General features: G+C 43.7%; 1 protein-coding gene across 2 annotated transcripts in view; it reads left to right on the top strand.

Moving 5' to 3' along the window:
* UBE2F (ubiquitin conjugating enzyme E2 F (putative)) overlaps positions 1-16698 on the top strand; it is a 55864-nt gene that overhangs the window by 8133 nt on the left and 31033 nt on the right. Inside the window, exons 3-4 of one of the 2 annotated variants that reach the window (XM_044751304.2) lie at positions 6770-6799; positions 10750-10815. In XM_044751304.2, coding sequence (XP_044607239.1) covers positions 6770-6799; positions 10750-10815 — 96 coding nt within the window. The remainder of the gene's footprint in view (positions 1-6769; positions 6800-10749; positions 10816-16698) is intronic. The other variant, XM_044751305.2, reaches the window with a different exon arrangement.

Genomic DNA, 16698 nt, shown 5'->3' with positions numbered 1-16698 from the left:
TGATGGATGGAGGAGATTGGAGGTTGGCAGGGACAGTTGTCGCTAGTGGGCAGGGCCAGTAGGCTACACAGCTGAAGCTCCTGTTCTTTTTCTTGGAATTGTGGGCCCAGTTCTGAAGGGTGACAGAAGGCTGGAGCCAGCCCTCCCTGGAAAGCCTGTAGCCTGCCTTGGAGCAGCTGGCCGTGGGGGGGCCCTCTACCATCCTGGCACCGTGGCCACACTGGCTTTTCATTTGCACCCCTAGGGTAGTTCTCAAGGACACCCTTCAGGCTGAAGGGGAGAAATGCTTCTAGCCTCAGTCCCTGGAGGCTGTAGAACAATTGAGTGTTTCTGGGCTAGGACTTGGCTGCTGTCTGCCCTGAGTCCTGGGAGCTGGAGACACTGGGGAGAGAGAGTGTCAGATCTGTGCATTTCCTGTTGGCCCTGACTCAGGTCTGGGCTTGACCGGGGAGCCATCACCACTGTTTGCAGCCACAGGGCAGAGGGCACTGCTCTTCTGGTGGACCTTTGTGGTGGCTGTGAGTCTTATAGTGCTCCCTACTTCCCAGAAAAGCCCCCAGGGCAGAATTACTTTCTTGTTTATCAGAAGCTTAGTACTTTTCAGATAGCGGGAACATGTCTGTTTCCCTGTTCTTTCAGTTGTTCACTCAACAAACATTTTAGTGCCTGCTGTGTGCCAGCCTACTATTAGTACCCCCAAAGACCTCAAGGGACCCCAAGCAGGCTGGCAGGAACCTTTTGCCTGTTTTTGTTAAATGTGGAGATTTGGAATTGAGCTGACTGAGTTTGGGGTCAGGTCTGGAATGTGGGCAATGGAGGAAATGAATCTGTGTGCAGCCTTTGTCCATAGCAGTCCCTGCACCCCAGGTGGTTCCTGGCCTTCTCTCCTTTTAGCAGGTGGCTTCTGGGCCTGGGGCTGTGGTGTGAGCTCTCTGTGCTCTGAGCCTCCTCTCCAAAATGGAGAGGCCTGGCTGCTCACCTGCACTTGCTTCCCAGCATCCAGGGGGCCATGTGGGGCCTCCCTCGGGCGAGCCTTCTGTGTCCACACTAGCACTTTGGTCATGTGACGGTATAGGAAGGGCCCCATTCCAGTGCGGTTCCTGGAAGAGTGAGAGAAAGAGAACATTTATTGTTCTCCAGAGCTGCTCCCTCCACGCTAGGCCTTGCCCAGGGCTCCGGGGCTGGGCTCGGGGTTTGGTTTGCCATGTTAGCAGGATATTTAGAGCATTTAGCAGCGTGTGAAGCTGGGTTACACGCCACTACGTATTTTAAAGACTAGAGCGGTGGCCCAGAGAGGAGGAGTCCTGCTCACGTGGAGCTAAGGCAGCTGGCCCCAAGGCTAACCTTTAAATGCTTTGTTGAGGGTTAAATACCAGTGAAGCTGCCCAGGGAACTTGGCGGTCCCCTCAGGTGTACCCAGTAGCCCAGTGGGCCAGGAAGGGTCTGCAGAAGACAAACAAGGGCCCAAGTCAGCCTTATCTGCTCGTGTTGAAAGTGGGTGGTATGAAGCCTTGGGGCTCCATTCCCATTGCTACCAGTCTCTGCTGCAGGGGGTTACAGCCTCACTCCCCCAGGGTGCAGAGGGGACCATATGTACTCTGGGCCTGCACCCTGCAGTCTGCTGCTGGAGGCCCTTAGACTGAGTGGAAGGGCTGACATGGGACTCTAGCAGTGCTGTCTCTGGAGGGACTGATGCCCTTGGGTCAAGTGTCTCCCAGGTAAGGGCACTGTGCATGGATGCTGGGAGTGCAGAAGAGAAGCTCGGTGCATGAAGACAACAGGAAGCTAAGAGATGAAGTTCTGGTTCCACAAATCTAAGAGGGTAGTGGTTTGGGTGGAAGGAGCTAATCAAGTCTCCTGGGAAGTAGCTGCTGTCTCTACCTGGGTCAAAGGGCACAGCTGCTCTGCCTGATGGGCCTTGGACCTGACTCTTGCTAAGAATCATCTGCGCCTGTGTTTGGCCTTTTGTCTTAGCTCAGGTACCATAACAAAGTACCTTAGACATGGTGGCTTAAACAACAGACATGTATCTCTCCTGGTTCTGGAGGCTGGGAAGTCCAAGATCAAGGCACCAGCAGATTCAGTTCCTGGTGAGATCCCTCTTCCTGGCCTGCAGGCACCTGCTGTCTCTTCTCATAAGGGCTCTAATCCCATCATGAGGGCCCCACCCTCATGACTTCATCTAACCCTAATTACCTCCCAAAGGCCCCAGCTCCTAATGCCATTGCATGGGGAGGGGGGTTGAGTTTCAACATATGAACTTTGCAGGGGACACAGTTCACTCCACAGCACCTTTGGAATGCCCCAGTCCCCAACTATACCAGGAGAAAGGCTCCTCATGTCTCAGGGCATTCACGTGGGAGCATTGCCACCTTGCTGGCAAGTGTGCCTTTTTGTTGAGTCAAGCACATTCTGAGCATCCCACATGTGCCAAGCTCAGGGCCAGGTCCTGAGGTCCCAGGGCTGTGTCACTGACAGCCACTGCGATGGAGAGCATGCAGGTTGGAGTGACAGGCAGTGCAGAAACAACTGGAGCACTGGGCTGTGAGCAGCCCACAAAAGAAAAGGGTGCGTCCATGCCATGGGGGGCCATTGTGGTAACCAAGTGGATTTTGCAATCTGATATTTCAGTTCAGTCATACTTCAAGTGGGCTCCGTGTTTTGATATTTAGTCAGAAAGGAAAAGAGTCTAATTTCTCAGAAGGAAGTTGTGCTGCCACGGAATTATGTAAGGTGCCAGGTGCCTCCCAGAAAGGCTGGGCCAGTGAGCGGTAGAGGTGTTAGCACCTTGGAACAGGCGAGATTTCTCAGTTTAAAAATATCTGAATCGCTCCTTACCTTAGACGTGGGGCTAGCGTCCTTCGGGCGGTAAGGTGATACAGGGAAGGGACACTGCTTTGCCAAGAGGCCTCTCAAGCATGTGAAGCAATTCACTTGTTTCTTTGGTCAGAGTCATCTTGTACATGGGTTCTAAAGTGATAACGGTTGATGCTAGTGAATTATTATTTGCCATTGTTGGAAGTGTGGAGAAACTACTTGTCATTTGCGACAGCTCCCTGAGAGGAATGCGTGAGCATGTGTGGCTCATTTTATCTTCTGTATGGGGCTGAACTAAACTGCTGAGCGTCTTTATTGAAATACTTGTGCCCCCAGGATTGTATTCCTTGCCTGCACTGGCTCTTGGACCAAAAGCCTAGAGGTGGGGGTCATCACTGGACCGGCTCTGAGGGCTCTCCCTGGCCCTTGCCCACCTTCCTTGAGTGAGTTCCACTGAACGTGGAAGTGCAAGCACGCTCATCTTTGGAGTTTAATTTCTGGACTACAATGTGAAGTTATTAAATCTGTTGTGTGAATAGCTGTGTGTAGATGTTTTAGCATGGCAAAATAGCCTACAGCAGCTTTCTATACCTGGGGAGAGTAAAAAAATCCAGAGGCCCCGGCCCCACCTAGAACTTTTGGTGTCATTGGTCTGGATAGGGCTGGGGTGGCAGGATTAGCTTGGCAAGTACTAGATTGTAGTGATGATGCACAACTCCAAATTCTACTAAAAATCATTGAATTGTACATTTAAAGTGGGTCTATTTTGCAATATGTAAATTGTACCACACCAATGCTATTAAAAAAACAAAAACAAAAAAAAGCGGGCCAGCCCGGTGGCACAGCGGTTAAGTTCACATGTTCCACTTCAGTGGTTTCGGGGTTCACCAGTTCCGATCCCAGGTGCAGACCTAGCACTGCTTGTCAAGCCATGCTGTGGCAGGCGTCCCGCTTATAAAATAGAGGAAGATGGGCACGGCTGTTAGCTCAGGGCCAATCTTCCTCAAAAAAAAAAAAAAGCAAACAACTCCCCGGGTGATTGATGTGTAGCCAGGATGGAGAATCCCTGTCCTACAGTGAGGTGTCCTCCAGCCTGCGAGCCTTGTGCCTCCACACCCCCTCCCTGACGTGCAGAGGTCTGGTTCTGTTGCTCAGTCATCGTGATGCCCCTGGTCGGTGCCTCCTGCCCTCCTGTGCCCAGAACTCCCCTCTTCCTCAACCCCGGTGACCACAGTGTCTTCTTAAACATTTCACTTCTGTTACGTGGCCCCCCTTTCAAGTCCTCTGGGTATGTCTTTAATTTCACTGGGTTTTTATAAAGCTGGACAACCAGAGTTCTCACAACTGCAGGTAGGACAGGCCTGTAAGAGAAGGCCGGGTTCCAGTGGCCGTCATCAGTCTCCCAAAAGAAGGGCCTTCAAGGACAGTTTCTTGTAGATTCTTAGCAACAAAAAGTTAAATAGTATAATAAAAAATGTAAATAGTATTTATCTTAAAACATATAGTTTAATTATATGAATAACATTTATTTAAAAGTGATTATTATGAATAACTCATTTGATAAAATGTGTGCTTTTGTGATAAAATGAGTGCCCTGTGGGAGCCGGTGGAGCAGAGTGGCCTTGGCTCCCTCCGTCGGAGGGCGTGGTGTGATCTGGGCAGAGGGCTCTGGTCCTCCTCAGCCCACCTCACCGCACTCTATAGTCCTTAGCAAATTCCCGCTCCGAGGAAGGGTGATAGTGCGCCAGTCGGAAAGACGAAACTGAAGATTGCTGTGGTCATTATAAGAAGAATGATGGTGAGCTTTTCATAGGATCATCATCATTTTGTTTTAAGTGACTATATTTTAATGTACCAAAACCCAAGACTGCTGAGAAGACAGATTCCCAGGCTTGCATTTCATCACAAAACTTGTTCCTTTTCTAATCACAGCAAAAGGGTGATTAACTGTTACTCCTCTCCCACGCCCGGCTCCACTGAAGAGACTGGCTCTTTTTCTCACGAGTGAGAACTCTCTCCCCGGCTAGAGCACTGGATAGGACGCCCTGGAACCAGGAGGGAGCATCCCAAGCTCCACTCTTCTGGGTGCCCATTCCAGACACCTGGACCCCAGAGCTAATACATTTAGTGGGCCCCCTGTCTCTACTCAGATTCTCAGTCAAATAGCTGATATCAAGGCCTGTGGCCTTCCTAACCCCTCAGCCTCAGAACAGAGCCATCTGCCAGTCTTCCCACTAATGCACTCAGTGTTCAGCTTTGCAAACATTATGGTCTCTGTCATCCCCCTCCCCTCCCCTCCCCACCTCAATTGTTACCTGCTGCTTTCTGTATTTTGACCACCAATTTGCTTCTTTTTTGTGTTTTTTTGTAACCTGGTTTCCATCTTTCCACTTGCTTTCATGCTGTTTTGAATGTCCTCAGCAGGGTCTGATCCACATCCGATGGCCTTGCCTTGGGCCAGTCTGTCCTCTCTTTACTGGGTCACTGTGTCCGTGTGTCTCGCTTACTCTTCTGCCTGTTTCTCATCGTAACTTTCCCTGCTCCTTGTTCTCTGATTTCTGCTGAGGTTCTTCTTCTCACAGCCTCTCCCCTTTGTCGGTCTCGTGATGTCAGGTGGCATCGCTCTGTAGGGGCTCCTCTGCCCTGGCCGTGGTCGTGCACCCAGACCTCAACTTCCTCCTCCCGGGACATCAGCCCTCGGTGCCATCTCTGACCCCTCCTGCCCCACACAGTTGGCAGATCTTCCATCCTCTTTGCTCTCAGGCACCCTCACTCTGCCTGCCTTTGCTGGGCCCTCACTGCCTAGCAGAGTGCCCACCTCAGGTTGTCTGCCTACGCTTTGCCCTTTCTGAAGTTGTCCTCTTGAGGCAAAGCTTAGAAAGTTGTTCAGAAATCTCGCTCAGCTCTCTATTGTTGCAGAATGAAGTTTAGAATTCTGCACTGTGTACTCAGGGTCCTGCTCAATCCTGACTGGTTTTCGACCTTGTTTCCCATTGCTCTGTGGTTGTCTTTGTACCCATTGCTCTGGCTGAACAGGATGCCTCTGGTTTCTGTGCTTGTCTGTGTTCTGTGCTTTTGTGCATTGCTAACTTATCTCCTTGGAATACCTTTTTATCCACCTCTGCAGGACTGTTCTACCTGTTCGTTAAAGCCCAGCTCAAAAACTTCTCCTTCCTTTAGTCTCCACAGCTGGAGGGAATCTGCATGCTCCGAGGACCCCAGAGCACATTACGTTGTTGAGGCACAGGCAACATGCCTGCCCAGTTATTTCTGGGTCTCCCCCACCCCCAGGCCTCAGCTCTTGAATAGCAAGATTGAGGGGGGTTTGTAGCTGTGTTCTGGCAGAGGGGTGCTGGCCGTCAGTGCTCAATTAGTGACTAATAGAAGACGCCCCAGAGAGCGCTAGGACCAAGGAATGTAGCTCAGAGGAGGTGACTCCCTTGGGTAGTTAGCAGTGCCCACAGATGGCAAAGGGCAAGGGTTTAGGCCCAGCAGGAGGTCGAGAGTTTCCTCTCACTGGAAAAGTTTGAGCCCAAACTGGGCGAGCCCTCACCAGAAGACAGATCTGGAAAAACTGGAGGAGATACAAGGCGTATATATAAATCAAATTTTGAGGGCAGGAGTTCCACTCCTTGAGGGAACAAGATTTTCAGAAACAGTAGTGACTGTTTACGTATAGGTAATTGCCATGTTAATTTTAAATGACTTTCAGTCATACTGAGTTTTCAAGGGCCCTTGACTGCACTGGTTGGCATCCTACAAGTCACTTTGTGTATTTGAAAGCAACGTCATGGCTTAAAGTCTAAACTTTAGACCAAGTGTAGGTTTCAGTTAATTCGGTTTATTTATTATTATTTTTCCTCAGTGTTCTGGGGGAAATTACCAGTTTAGAGCTGGTGATTTTATGTGGAGTAGTTGACTAATATTAACAGTAATCTCTTTGTTTCCACAGAGGTTGCAGAACTTGAAGCTAATTTACCCTGTAAGTATAACATCCCCAATCAAACGTTAAGTGCTATAAAATAATTGCATGGAGAAGCTTGTTTTATGTTTTAATAATCTTGCATCACAAAAAGCCTATTTTTCACGTATGTTAGGAACACATTTTACTTTTGTGCAAACAAGTACAGCCCTTTTCAAGGCTCCTGTGAGGAGGAGGCGTGGACCATGTCTGGGTGTCACGCAGCAGTGCCTCCTCTCTCCTTGCTGTGGCAGGGGTGTGTCGGCTAGGTTTTGTGTCTCTTCCTCAGCATTCTGTATCCTGCTCTCTTTGAGTGAAAAGTATATAAATCAGTGATGGACAGTCTTGTTTTTATTAGTGACAGAACCACCTTTTTGGTCCCGAAAGTGCTGATTTATAATTGTCTTTGTGCGTGAGGTGGGATGACCATATGCCTTTCTGTCACCAGTGCGCCTCTCCTTGCTTGGTCCTCCCGCTCAGACACACACAGACCAACTGTGCTGTCCTCGGTGGGCACGCTCGCTTACTAGGCACTTCTCTCATGTGATGTGTCAAAGTTTCTTATTTCTTTTTTCTATCGTTAATCCCTTCCCAAACCCTTTATTTTATAAGACCCTCAAAGTCTGAAAGCTTTGGCCATTTTAGTATTCTTTTGTTAGAACGTTTTATCATACTTGGTTAAAAATAGTTCTGAGGCTGAGGATGTTTGTCGATGTGGGTGAAATATTTTATACATGGGTCTCCTGGTCTGGGCGAAGCCTACAGAGAGCTTGGTGTGGAGGCCCAGCTCACATAGGGTAAGAGAGGGCCCGTTCCAACCTCCACCTAAAGTTGGAAAGATAATTGTGGGGTGCAGCCCTTCAGTGGTTGTGAAATCCATTTGTGAGGGTAAGTACATACGGTTTCTTGAAAAACTATTTTTAATATATAGTATTTATATATAGCTATAGTGGGTTGTGATATAAAATATGTTTTAGTGTGAGTCTGAGTTGAAACTGTCTTAAGTCACTGGATTGTTTGACCTCAAAGTTTTCTTCTAGTCAGAAGGAAGTATCTTGGAATTCTATTAAAGGTTGTCTTTCTACCTACTGAAGTATTTACAGATGATTTACTTTAGGATGTTCCAGGAAAACAAACAATCGTGTTGTGTAGGATAGACGAAGGAGGATTGGCAAAATATTGAAGCTGAGTGTTAGGTTCATTATTCCTATTCTCTGCTTTTTTTAAAAAAAATTAAGTATATTAGGGGGCTGGCCCCGTGGCCAAGTGGTTAAGTTCGCGCTCTCCGCTGCAGGCGGCCCAGTGTTTCGTTGGTTCGAATCCTGGGCGCGGACATGGCACTGCTCGTCAAACCACGCTGAGGCAGCGTCCCACATGCCACAACTAGAAGGACCCACAACGAAGAAGATACAACCATGTATGGGGGGGCTTTGGGGAGAAAAAGGAAATAAAATAAAATCTTTAAAAAAAAAATTAAGTATATTAGGACGTTTTCCTGATAAAAAGTAAAATAAAGCGATCTTTCTATTTTCTACTTCCATCATACCTTCCCATCAGCCCCCAACTTGAACATATATAGACGTGTAGACATTTAATCAAAGACCACAAAAAACTTCCCCCTTACACAGTTTATTTGTCCTTGAATAAGAATCTAATCCATAGAGTGTAGCTTTCGCTTCATCTAAAAATTTGGTTTAAAAACACTAAAATTTATAATTGGCTTTCAAAACAGGATTTTAACTGAAGACCTTAGGTTTGAAAAAGGCATGGCACATCTTCCTAGCCCTTACGGCTAAGTGTCAGGTTAAAAGGATGACACACCTGCTATATGTATGTATATCTGTACATGCCACATGCTATGTACCTTTTCTTTTCTCTCTCTCCCTTTCCTCTCCCCCAGCCAAAGTGGAGGGAAATCTAAATCAGTTTATACAAGTAAGCCAAACTTTCCAGAAGTATGCAACTCATTATTCTAAAGAGGAAACAAGAAGCCACCAGAGAGTAAATCTTTACTGTCTGTTTAATAATCTTTCTAAAATATTTATTAAGGGAAATAAAATAACTTGCCATGAGGCAGTGGTGCTAAGTAATTATTCAGGGCTAGTTTGGAGCTCTGTACGTGCAAGTTTATAGAGGCTTCTCTGTTTGCAAAAAATAAAAAATATCTCTTTCAGATTGATGGAAACATGAGGATCTCAGCCCATGCCTACAGATCGAGGAGGAGCTTGACTCTTGTTTCACTAAAGCCCCTGCATTGAACTAAAACAAAAACTGGACTTTCAGCCCTTTGTTGTTGTCATTAGAACTTAGACCTTGTTGAGCTTTCAAATTTTGGGTTCTTTTCAGTAGTTTTATTGTTTTTTAGTCCACTTTGATATAATTTCTTTATTCTTAGTGGGCCAGTCTAGTTTAGAGGGATTGATTTCTGCCTCTGGGCCTTTAATAAAACAAAGGAGAATGCTAGATATTAGAAACAAATGGATGAGAAACAAATGAGTCCACTAATCAGTGAAAGATTTCCCAAGCCCTTGTCACATGTTTTTGTTACGTGTCTCACGAGAAAGATGGCCTTTATCTTTTCAAGGTAAGAGTAAGAAAAATGAAGCCCATTTAGATTATTCTATACACAGTTCAAATGTGTGATTTGAGCGAAAATCTTGAACTCTTTGGCCCCACAGTTTTTTTTATTTCTAACATAAAGAATGTGACAATGTACTCTCTAAGACTCCTTCTTGCTCTTCTAGACTGAATTACCTTTCACTCTGCAATGATTTTGTGAGGGATTGGTTAAAAAAGAAAAAGGAAACCTTACTAACAGTTCTGCATTATTTGTATGTGGCGTACCTAGCACATTCATGAAGTAATGAAACGAGGCATGGTACAGGGAAAAGAGTCAGGAACTAGTTTTTAATTTGGAAACTAAACTTCCTTCTGTTGATAACCTGTGTGATCTTGGTCTGGTCACCGAACCTCTCTGGGCCTTCGTGTCATCCCTCATGATTGAGGACAGTGGACTAGATACTCTCTAAGGCCATTCGCAAGTCTAAATTTGAATCGTACTATTTTTGATGAAAATTCATACCACTGTAAAACTAGGCAAATATTTTCAGTGGGGCTTGTAAGAAATAAAGTCAAGAGGTGACCCAAGGAATTTAGCATGATATTTTCCAAGTTTATAAAATGTAGACAATTTCTACATATATTCCTTCCAAATTCCTTGGGTGTTTACCATTCTCCGTATCATTTGTTTGAAGGAGGCACATGTAGAGTGTAGCCACCTTGCCCGTCTGCACCACTCGCCATAGCTCTTCTCCCAGTGGCAGCTCCTTGTGCTCATCCAGACTCCTGGTGTGGCACAGGTGGGCACAGAGCGTTGCCCTTGAGTCAGCAGAGCATTATCTCACCAACAGAGCAAGCCGAGTGACCGGTTGGATTTTGAAGATGTTAAAAAAAAAAAAAAATGCTGTGGTAACTGGTGGGAGCTAGCTTAGTTGGCACGCTTCTTTTTAACTTCCATTTGCTGTGATGGATATGAATGACTGTGGTGCTGGGTGAACAGACTAGAAGTTTGGCCTGGGTGTTTTTTCTGGTTTTTCCATGTTTAGTTAGCCTTTACCCAAGTACAGTAATCTCCCTGAGGTATGATGTCTTCTTTCCAAAGTAAAGTACCATAATTCTTGAAATCAGTGGAAAGATCTCTAGTGTTAGTGACCATTTAAAGGTTGAAAGAAAACATCTCAATTTGGAATTAACTAGTAAAAGACAATGAGGAGGAAAACATGACAGAAATCACTGGTTTGCCATTTTAGCACATTGGCACAGTTATTATCAGACAGACAGCGAGGGGAGAGCACGGACTGAGTCTGTCCACTCCTCCCGCCACGTCCCCTTCACGGGGGCCTCCAGCTTGGCCTCCACGTGAGGACTGCTGCTGCCTCTCAGACCTTCCTGATGTGCTGTTTCTTTTGCAGGTACATGTAAAGTGCATTTTCCTGATCCAAACAAGCTTCATTGCTTTCAGCTAACTGTAACCCCAGGTAATATTCTTACGTATTTAAGTGTTAAAGTGATTTTCAAACAGCAGATTTTAAAGGCTACCCAAATCTGTAATCTTTGGCTTGATTTGTCCTCTAACTTTCTGAAAGTTGTGACAGTAATGACCATTCCCTATGAAGACGAGATATGTGCTTTGTAGTCAAATAAAGCATGGAAAGTGAGTCTGAGGCATTCGGCATATACTCTAGTGACTAGGTACAGACTTGAAGCGCTGACGTGAGTGCCTGCCGAGGCCATTGCCGTGTGGTGAAGAGTGTGAGCTGAAGTCATAACTGGGATCAGATCCTGCTCCGCCATCTAGTAGCAGTGTGACCATGGTTAAATTAATAACCTCTTAGCCACAGGCCACCTAGCTACAAAGTGGAGATCGAGTGGGACCTATCGAATGGGACAGTTGTGAGGGTTAAATAGCTAATGTGCATGAAGCTCTTCGGCCCCCTGTGAGTCTGGCACACGGAAGCAGGCAGCAGATTACCAGCTGCCCCTGTTGGGACTGATAAGTGTGTAAGCTCCAAGTGCTCCAGGAGGGTCAGTCACATAGTTCTCCTCAGTCAGATAGGAGGATGGACTTGGGTTTCTTCTAGTTACAGTGCAGCTCCAAGGTTCCAACACCGTGCAGCCCCGAGGCCTTTACATCAGGCAGTGGGCACCAGGCCATAGCCACTGGTGCAGCTGTGGGATGGGTGGGCAAGGAAGAAGGGAGGACAGGGGCGATAACAAGAGGGGAGGGGAGTGCTGGGAGGAAATAGAGGGTGTTATTTTATTTGGGGGAGGGAAAGGGAGTGAGAAACTGAGAATAATGAGTCATGAGCTAATTAAAAAGTGAGAGAATGCAGAATTTCAGTAGGTGATAATGGTCCCACGGATAAGCCCTGACATGGTCTCCCTGCAGGTAGGATGGGTATTTTGTGTTTTATAATAGCAGGAGAAATCCCGTTTTCAAAAACGTGCTTGAAAACTTTTAAAAATTCATTTAATCCCTGTGGTGGTTCTAAGATGGCTCTGGGACATATGCGTAAATTCTTCCTGGTGCCATTTCTGCTAAGATAAGCGAATGCTAGCATAGAATTAATACCAGAACACTGTCCTGAGAAATGGGGCGTTCCACACGCCTGACGTCGAGAGATAACTGAGCTCAGGACTTTAAAGTAAGAAATTATGAAAATTGATTCTTTGGCCGCTTTCATAAAACACATTGCACGTCCTGCTGTTTTTAGTGAAGAGTATTGAGCACACTTTGATGTTTCTTGATGACTCAAGGTCACCGTTACGAACGTCATTTATTATTACTGTTAGGCAGTACACGGTGTTTTCAGAAATTATTGTAGTGGTGAAGATCGGTTCTCTGTTTACTAAGTCGTCTCAGACTTGCGTGTTTGTAGTAAAAAGTATTTTCTTCCCTCTGCCTTTCCAGGGCATTTTCAGTGGCTGTCAGGGATTCTGTTGCTCTGCCTGCTGCCCAGGCTTGGGCTTTGGGGTCCTTTTCAGCCACTCAGAGACCTTTGTTGATTTTGCCAGGCTTGTTACTGTCTTACATGAGTGAGTTAGTGTTTCTTTCTTTTTCTTTTCTTTTTTTAACTGAAATTTTTTCCTGAGTTACATGGATGTTGTGATTATTGAGAGTATGTGTATGACACCATCTTTGATGTTCTTGTTTATGTTCTTGAAAACAGAGCACAATTGTTTGTTACAGTTTTGGCATTCACTGTTCCATCAGATGAAAAGATAACTTATGTTTTACTGCCTTAGCATTTATATTTACAGTAAGTGCACCTCAGGGACATTATCATCACATTGAACTGTGTGCTCAACATGCTCTTCAGACACTGTGTGTAGGCCCTTATTTTGTGTTGCCAGTGAGTCAGAAAGCTGATGTGGTTCCTGCTGTCGTTATTAAAGGAAGCATGGCAGACATCTGCCAACCCTCAAAACTTGCCTAATATCGTGGTTTTTTAGAAACTTTTTGGAGTCATGCTCTTCTTAGTATTGAAAAAAAAATTATAGAGATATGCCTAAGTAATAGTTTTAACAGTGTGAAGCAGATGGTTTTGAAACTGGCTCATTTGCATCCGGTCATCCTGGGGTGAGTCTGAAAACTCACGTAATATGTAATAAGACCCAGGTATTTGGGTGGTCAAGGGAGGGTTGCCTCTGCATCTGAAGCTCACAGCTCTTTACCTGGCTCCTGGCAAGATGGTTCCTCTTCATACTCGATAATGTTTTCATGGTTTTGTTTGTTTTTGGAATGTCCCTTTTTTGGAAATAGATGTACTCTTCAGAGAAAAGATGGAAATATAATTTGGTCATAGAGGAACAGAACTGAATTTAGGGGGAAAATAAGTCTCCACATCACGTCACAAAACAAGAGAAAATACTAGAAAGTAAAATGAAACAAGACAAAGCAAAACCCTAAAGATGGGCTGGAATGCCCCCTGGAGTCCTCGTTGAAGTTAGAGGGACAGTCTGGGGCCGGGTCATAGTTGCCAGCTGACTTGTGGGGTCCTCCCAGCCTGCCCCACTGTGACGTGGTGGTTTTTAGGCAGAGGGGACCATGGGCTTAAATAACAGCTTGTTTGTTTAATTTTAGTTTTTACTTTTTAAATAAATTATACTGAGGTATAAAATTACAAACAATAAAATGTACTAATTTCAACTTGACAGTTTAATTAGTTTTGAAATATGTATACACCTGTGTAACTACAACCCCAGTGTAAAGATATTTCCAGCACCCTTGAAGTTCCCTTCTGCCTCTTTGCGGTCAATTCCTCACCCCCTGCTGCCCACCCCAGATTCCTTTTGATTTCTATTGCCATCAATTAGTTTTGTCAGTTCTTGAATTTCATATAAATGGAATTTTATATATCTACTCTTTGTCTCTGGCTTCTTTCATGTAACGTTTCTAAATTTATACATGTGGTGTATCAACAGTCTGTTCCTTTTTATTTCATTTTCCTATTGATGGATATTTGAATTCTTTCCAGCTTTTAGCTATGGTAAATAAGATTGCTATTAGCATTTTCATACCATCCTCTTTACACTCATATTTTTCATTTCTCGTCACTTTCACTTGAGTGAAATTTCTGAGTCATGGGAAAGATATGTTTAACTTTTTAAGATACTTTCTAAGGTGGTTGTACCATACACTGACCAGAAACGTATGAGACGTTCCAGATGTTCTACAGACTTTTCAGTGTTTGGGTGTGAAATAGTATCTCTCTGTGGGTTAATTTGCATTTCCCCAATGCCGGGATTTTGATTGAGACTGTTAACTGTGGATCAGTTTGGCAAGAAATGACATCTTAACAGTATTGAGTCTCCCAATCCGTGAGCATGGGGAATGTCTCCGTTTATTTCAATCTTCTTTAGTTTCTCTCAGCAGTATTTTGTAGTTTTCAGTGTAAAGGTCTTACAAATACTTTGTTAATTATATTACTAAGTATTTCATGTTTTTTGAAGCTGTTGTACGTGGTATTTTTAAAATTCCCACTTTACTGTTACTAGTATATAAAAATACGGTAGAGTTTCTAGTATATTGATTGTGTCCTCTACCTTGCTAAATTCACTTAGTAAACTCTAGTGACTTTTTAATATATTTTTAGGATTCCATGTCCCTGATCCTGATATCTGTAAATACGTTTTTACTTGTTTCTCACCAGTATGTATGCCTTTAATTTCTTTTTCTTATTGCACTGGCTATGACCTCCAGTACAGTGTTGAACAGAAATAGTGAGAGTTTATGTCTTTGCCTTGTTCCTCATCCTAGGGGGGAAAGTGTTCATTATCCACTGAATGTGGTGTTAGCTGTTGGGTTTTTTTTTTTTTAACATATCCTTTATCAGGTTGAAGTTTCTTTGTTTTCCTGGTTTGTTGAGAGTTTTTATCATAAATACAAGTTTTATTTTGTTTTGTTTTGTTTGCTGAGGAAGATTTGCCCTGAGCTAACATCTGTTGCCAATCTTCCTTTTTTTTTTTTTGCTTGAGGAGGATTAGCCTTCAGCTAATATCTGTGACAGTCCTCCTCTACTTTTTTTTGTTTGTTTTTGTATGTGGTATGCCTCTACAGCGTGGCTGATCAGTAGAGTAGGTCTGCACCCAGATCTGAACCGTAAACCTAGGCCACCCAAGTGGAGTGTGCAGAACTTTAACCACTCAGCCATGGGGCCAGCCCCACATACTTACTGATTTTTTAATGTTGTTGCATCGACCTTGTATTCCTGCAATAAACCACACTTGGTTATGACATATTATCTGTTTTTTATATTGCTGGATTCATTTGCTAATATTTTGTTGCAGAATTTTGTGTCAGCATTCATGAAGAATGTTGGTTTGTATTTTCCTTTGCTTGTAATTTCTTTGTCTGATTTTGGCATCAGGATAATGCTGGCATGGTAGAATAAATGAAGAAGTGTTCCCTCCTGTTTTCTGAAGGAGTTTGTGTAGGATTGGTACTATTTCTTCCTTAAATATTTGATAGAGTTTACCAGTTAAGCCGTCTGGACCTGGCGTTTTCTTTCTGGACAAGTTGTTATTTATGAATTCAGTTTATTTAATAGACACAGAGTTATTTATCTGTTTTGTTAAGTCAGCTTTGATAATTTTTTTCTTTCAAGGAATTTGTTCACTTCACCTGAGTTTTAGAATTTATTGATATAAAAGTTGTTCAGAATATTCTCTTATTATTCTGCTAATGTCTGTAGGATCTGTGTTGATGCCCCCTTTTCTGTTCCTGATATTTGTAATTTGGGTCTTCTCTTTTCTCTTGATTGTGTTAGCTTGAGGTTTATCCGGTTGATCTTTGCAAAGAACTAGCTTTTGTTTTTCTCCGTTATTTGTCCATTTCATTGATCTCTGCTCTTATCTTTATTATTTCCTTCCTTGTACTTTGGGTTTAATTTGCTTTCTTTTTCTACCTTCATGGAAACTTGGATCATTGATTCAAAATAATTTTTTTTTAAAGCTATGTTGATTGAGGTCTAGGTTATATTCTTTTACTTTAGTGTAATGCTTTGAGTTTCACCCATGTTGTTACATTAATCAGTTTTCTGTGTGTTTTTCTGGATGAACTGTGTTCTGTTGTATGGGTGTATGCTGGTTTATTTATCCATGCACAGGTGATGCCCCTTTGTGGTGTTTCCTCTTTGGGGCCGTTATGCATAAAGCTGCTATAAACCTTTGCATGCAGGTCTTATGTTTGTATTTTTCTCCTGGAGGTGGAGTTACTGGATCATGTGGTAAGAGTAAGTCTAACTTGATAAACACTACCATACTGTTTTCCAAAGTGAAAGTACTATTTTTCATTCCCACCAGTGATGAATGAGAATTCCAGTTGCCTCACATTCTTGCCAACAACTGGTATTGTCAGTCTTTTCAATTTTAGCCACTCTGGGAGGAATGTATCTCATTATGACTTTAATTTGCATTTCCCTAACGACTAATGACGTTGAGTCTCTTTTCCTGTGCTTGTTTGCTGTCTGTATCTTCTTTGTTCAAGTGTCCATTCAAATATTTTGCCCATTTAAAAGTTGGATTGAGTGTCCCATTATTATTGAGCTGTAAGCTTTATGTACTTAGATATAAGTCCTTTATTAGATATGTGGTGGGTTTTTTATGGTTAATAACATCCTTCTAATTAATGTTAATATATAAAACTTCTGATTAGGGAATTCTATAGCTACACTGTAAATCTTGTACATTTATGTGTATAACAAATTTTTAAATGTGTTGATTCTTAGATTATTCATGTTTTCTTAATTTAAACATTTAATTTATAAAAACTGCCTAACTGGTGCATGATAAAGTATGGCTTACGTTGATTTGTCTCTTATCCCTGTTATGTTTGGTTAGAGGTTTTTCTTAGCATCGTT

Source organism: Equus asinus, chromosome 19 (assembly GCF_041296235.1).
Source record: "Equus asinus isolate D_3611 breed Donkey chromosome 19, EquAss-T2T_v2, whole genome shotgun sequence".
Taxonomy (NCBI): Eukaryota; Metazoa; Chordata; class Mammalia; order Perissodactyla; family Equidae; genus Equus; species Equus asinus.
Note: the sequence above shows the minus strand (reverse complement) of the source record. Positions and strands in the feature narration are given on the sequence as shown.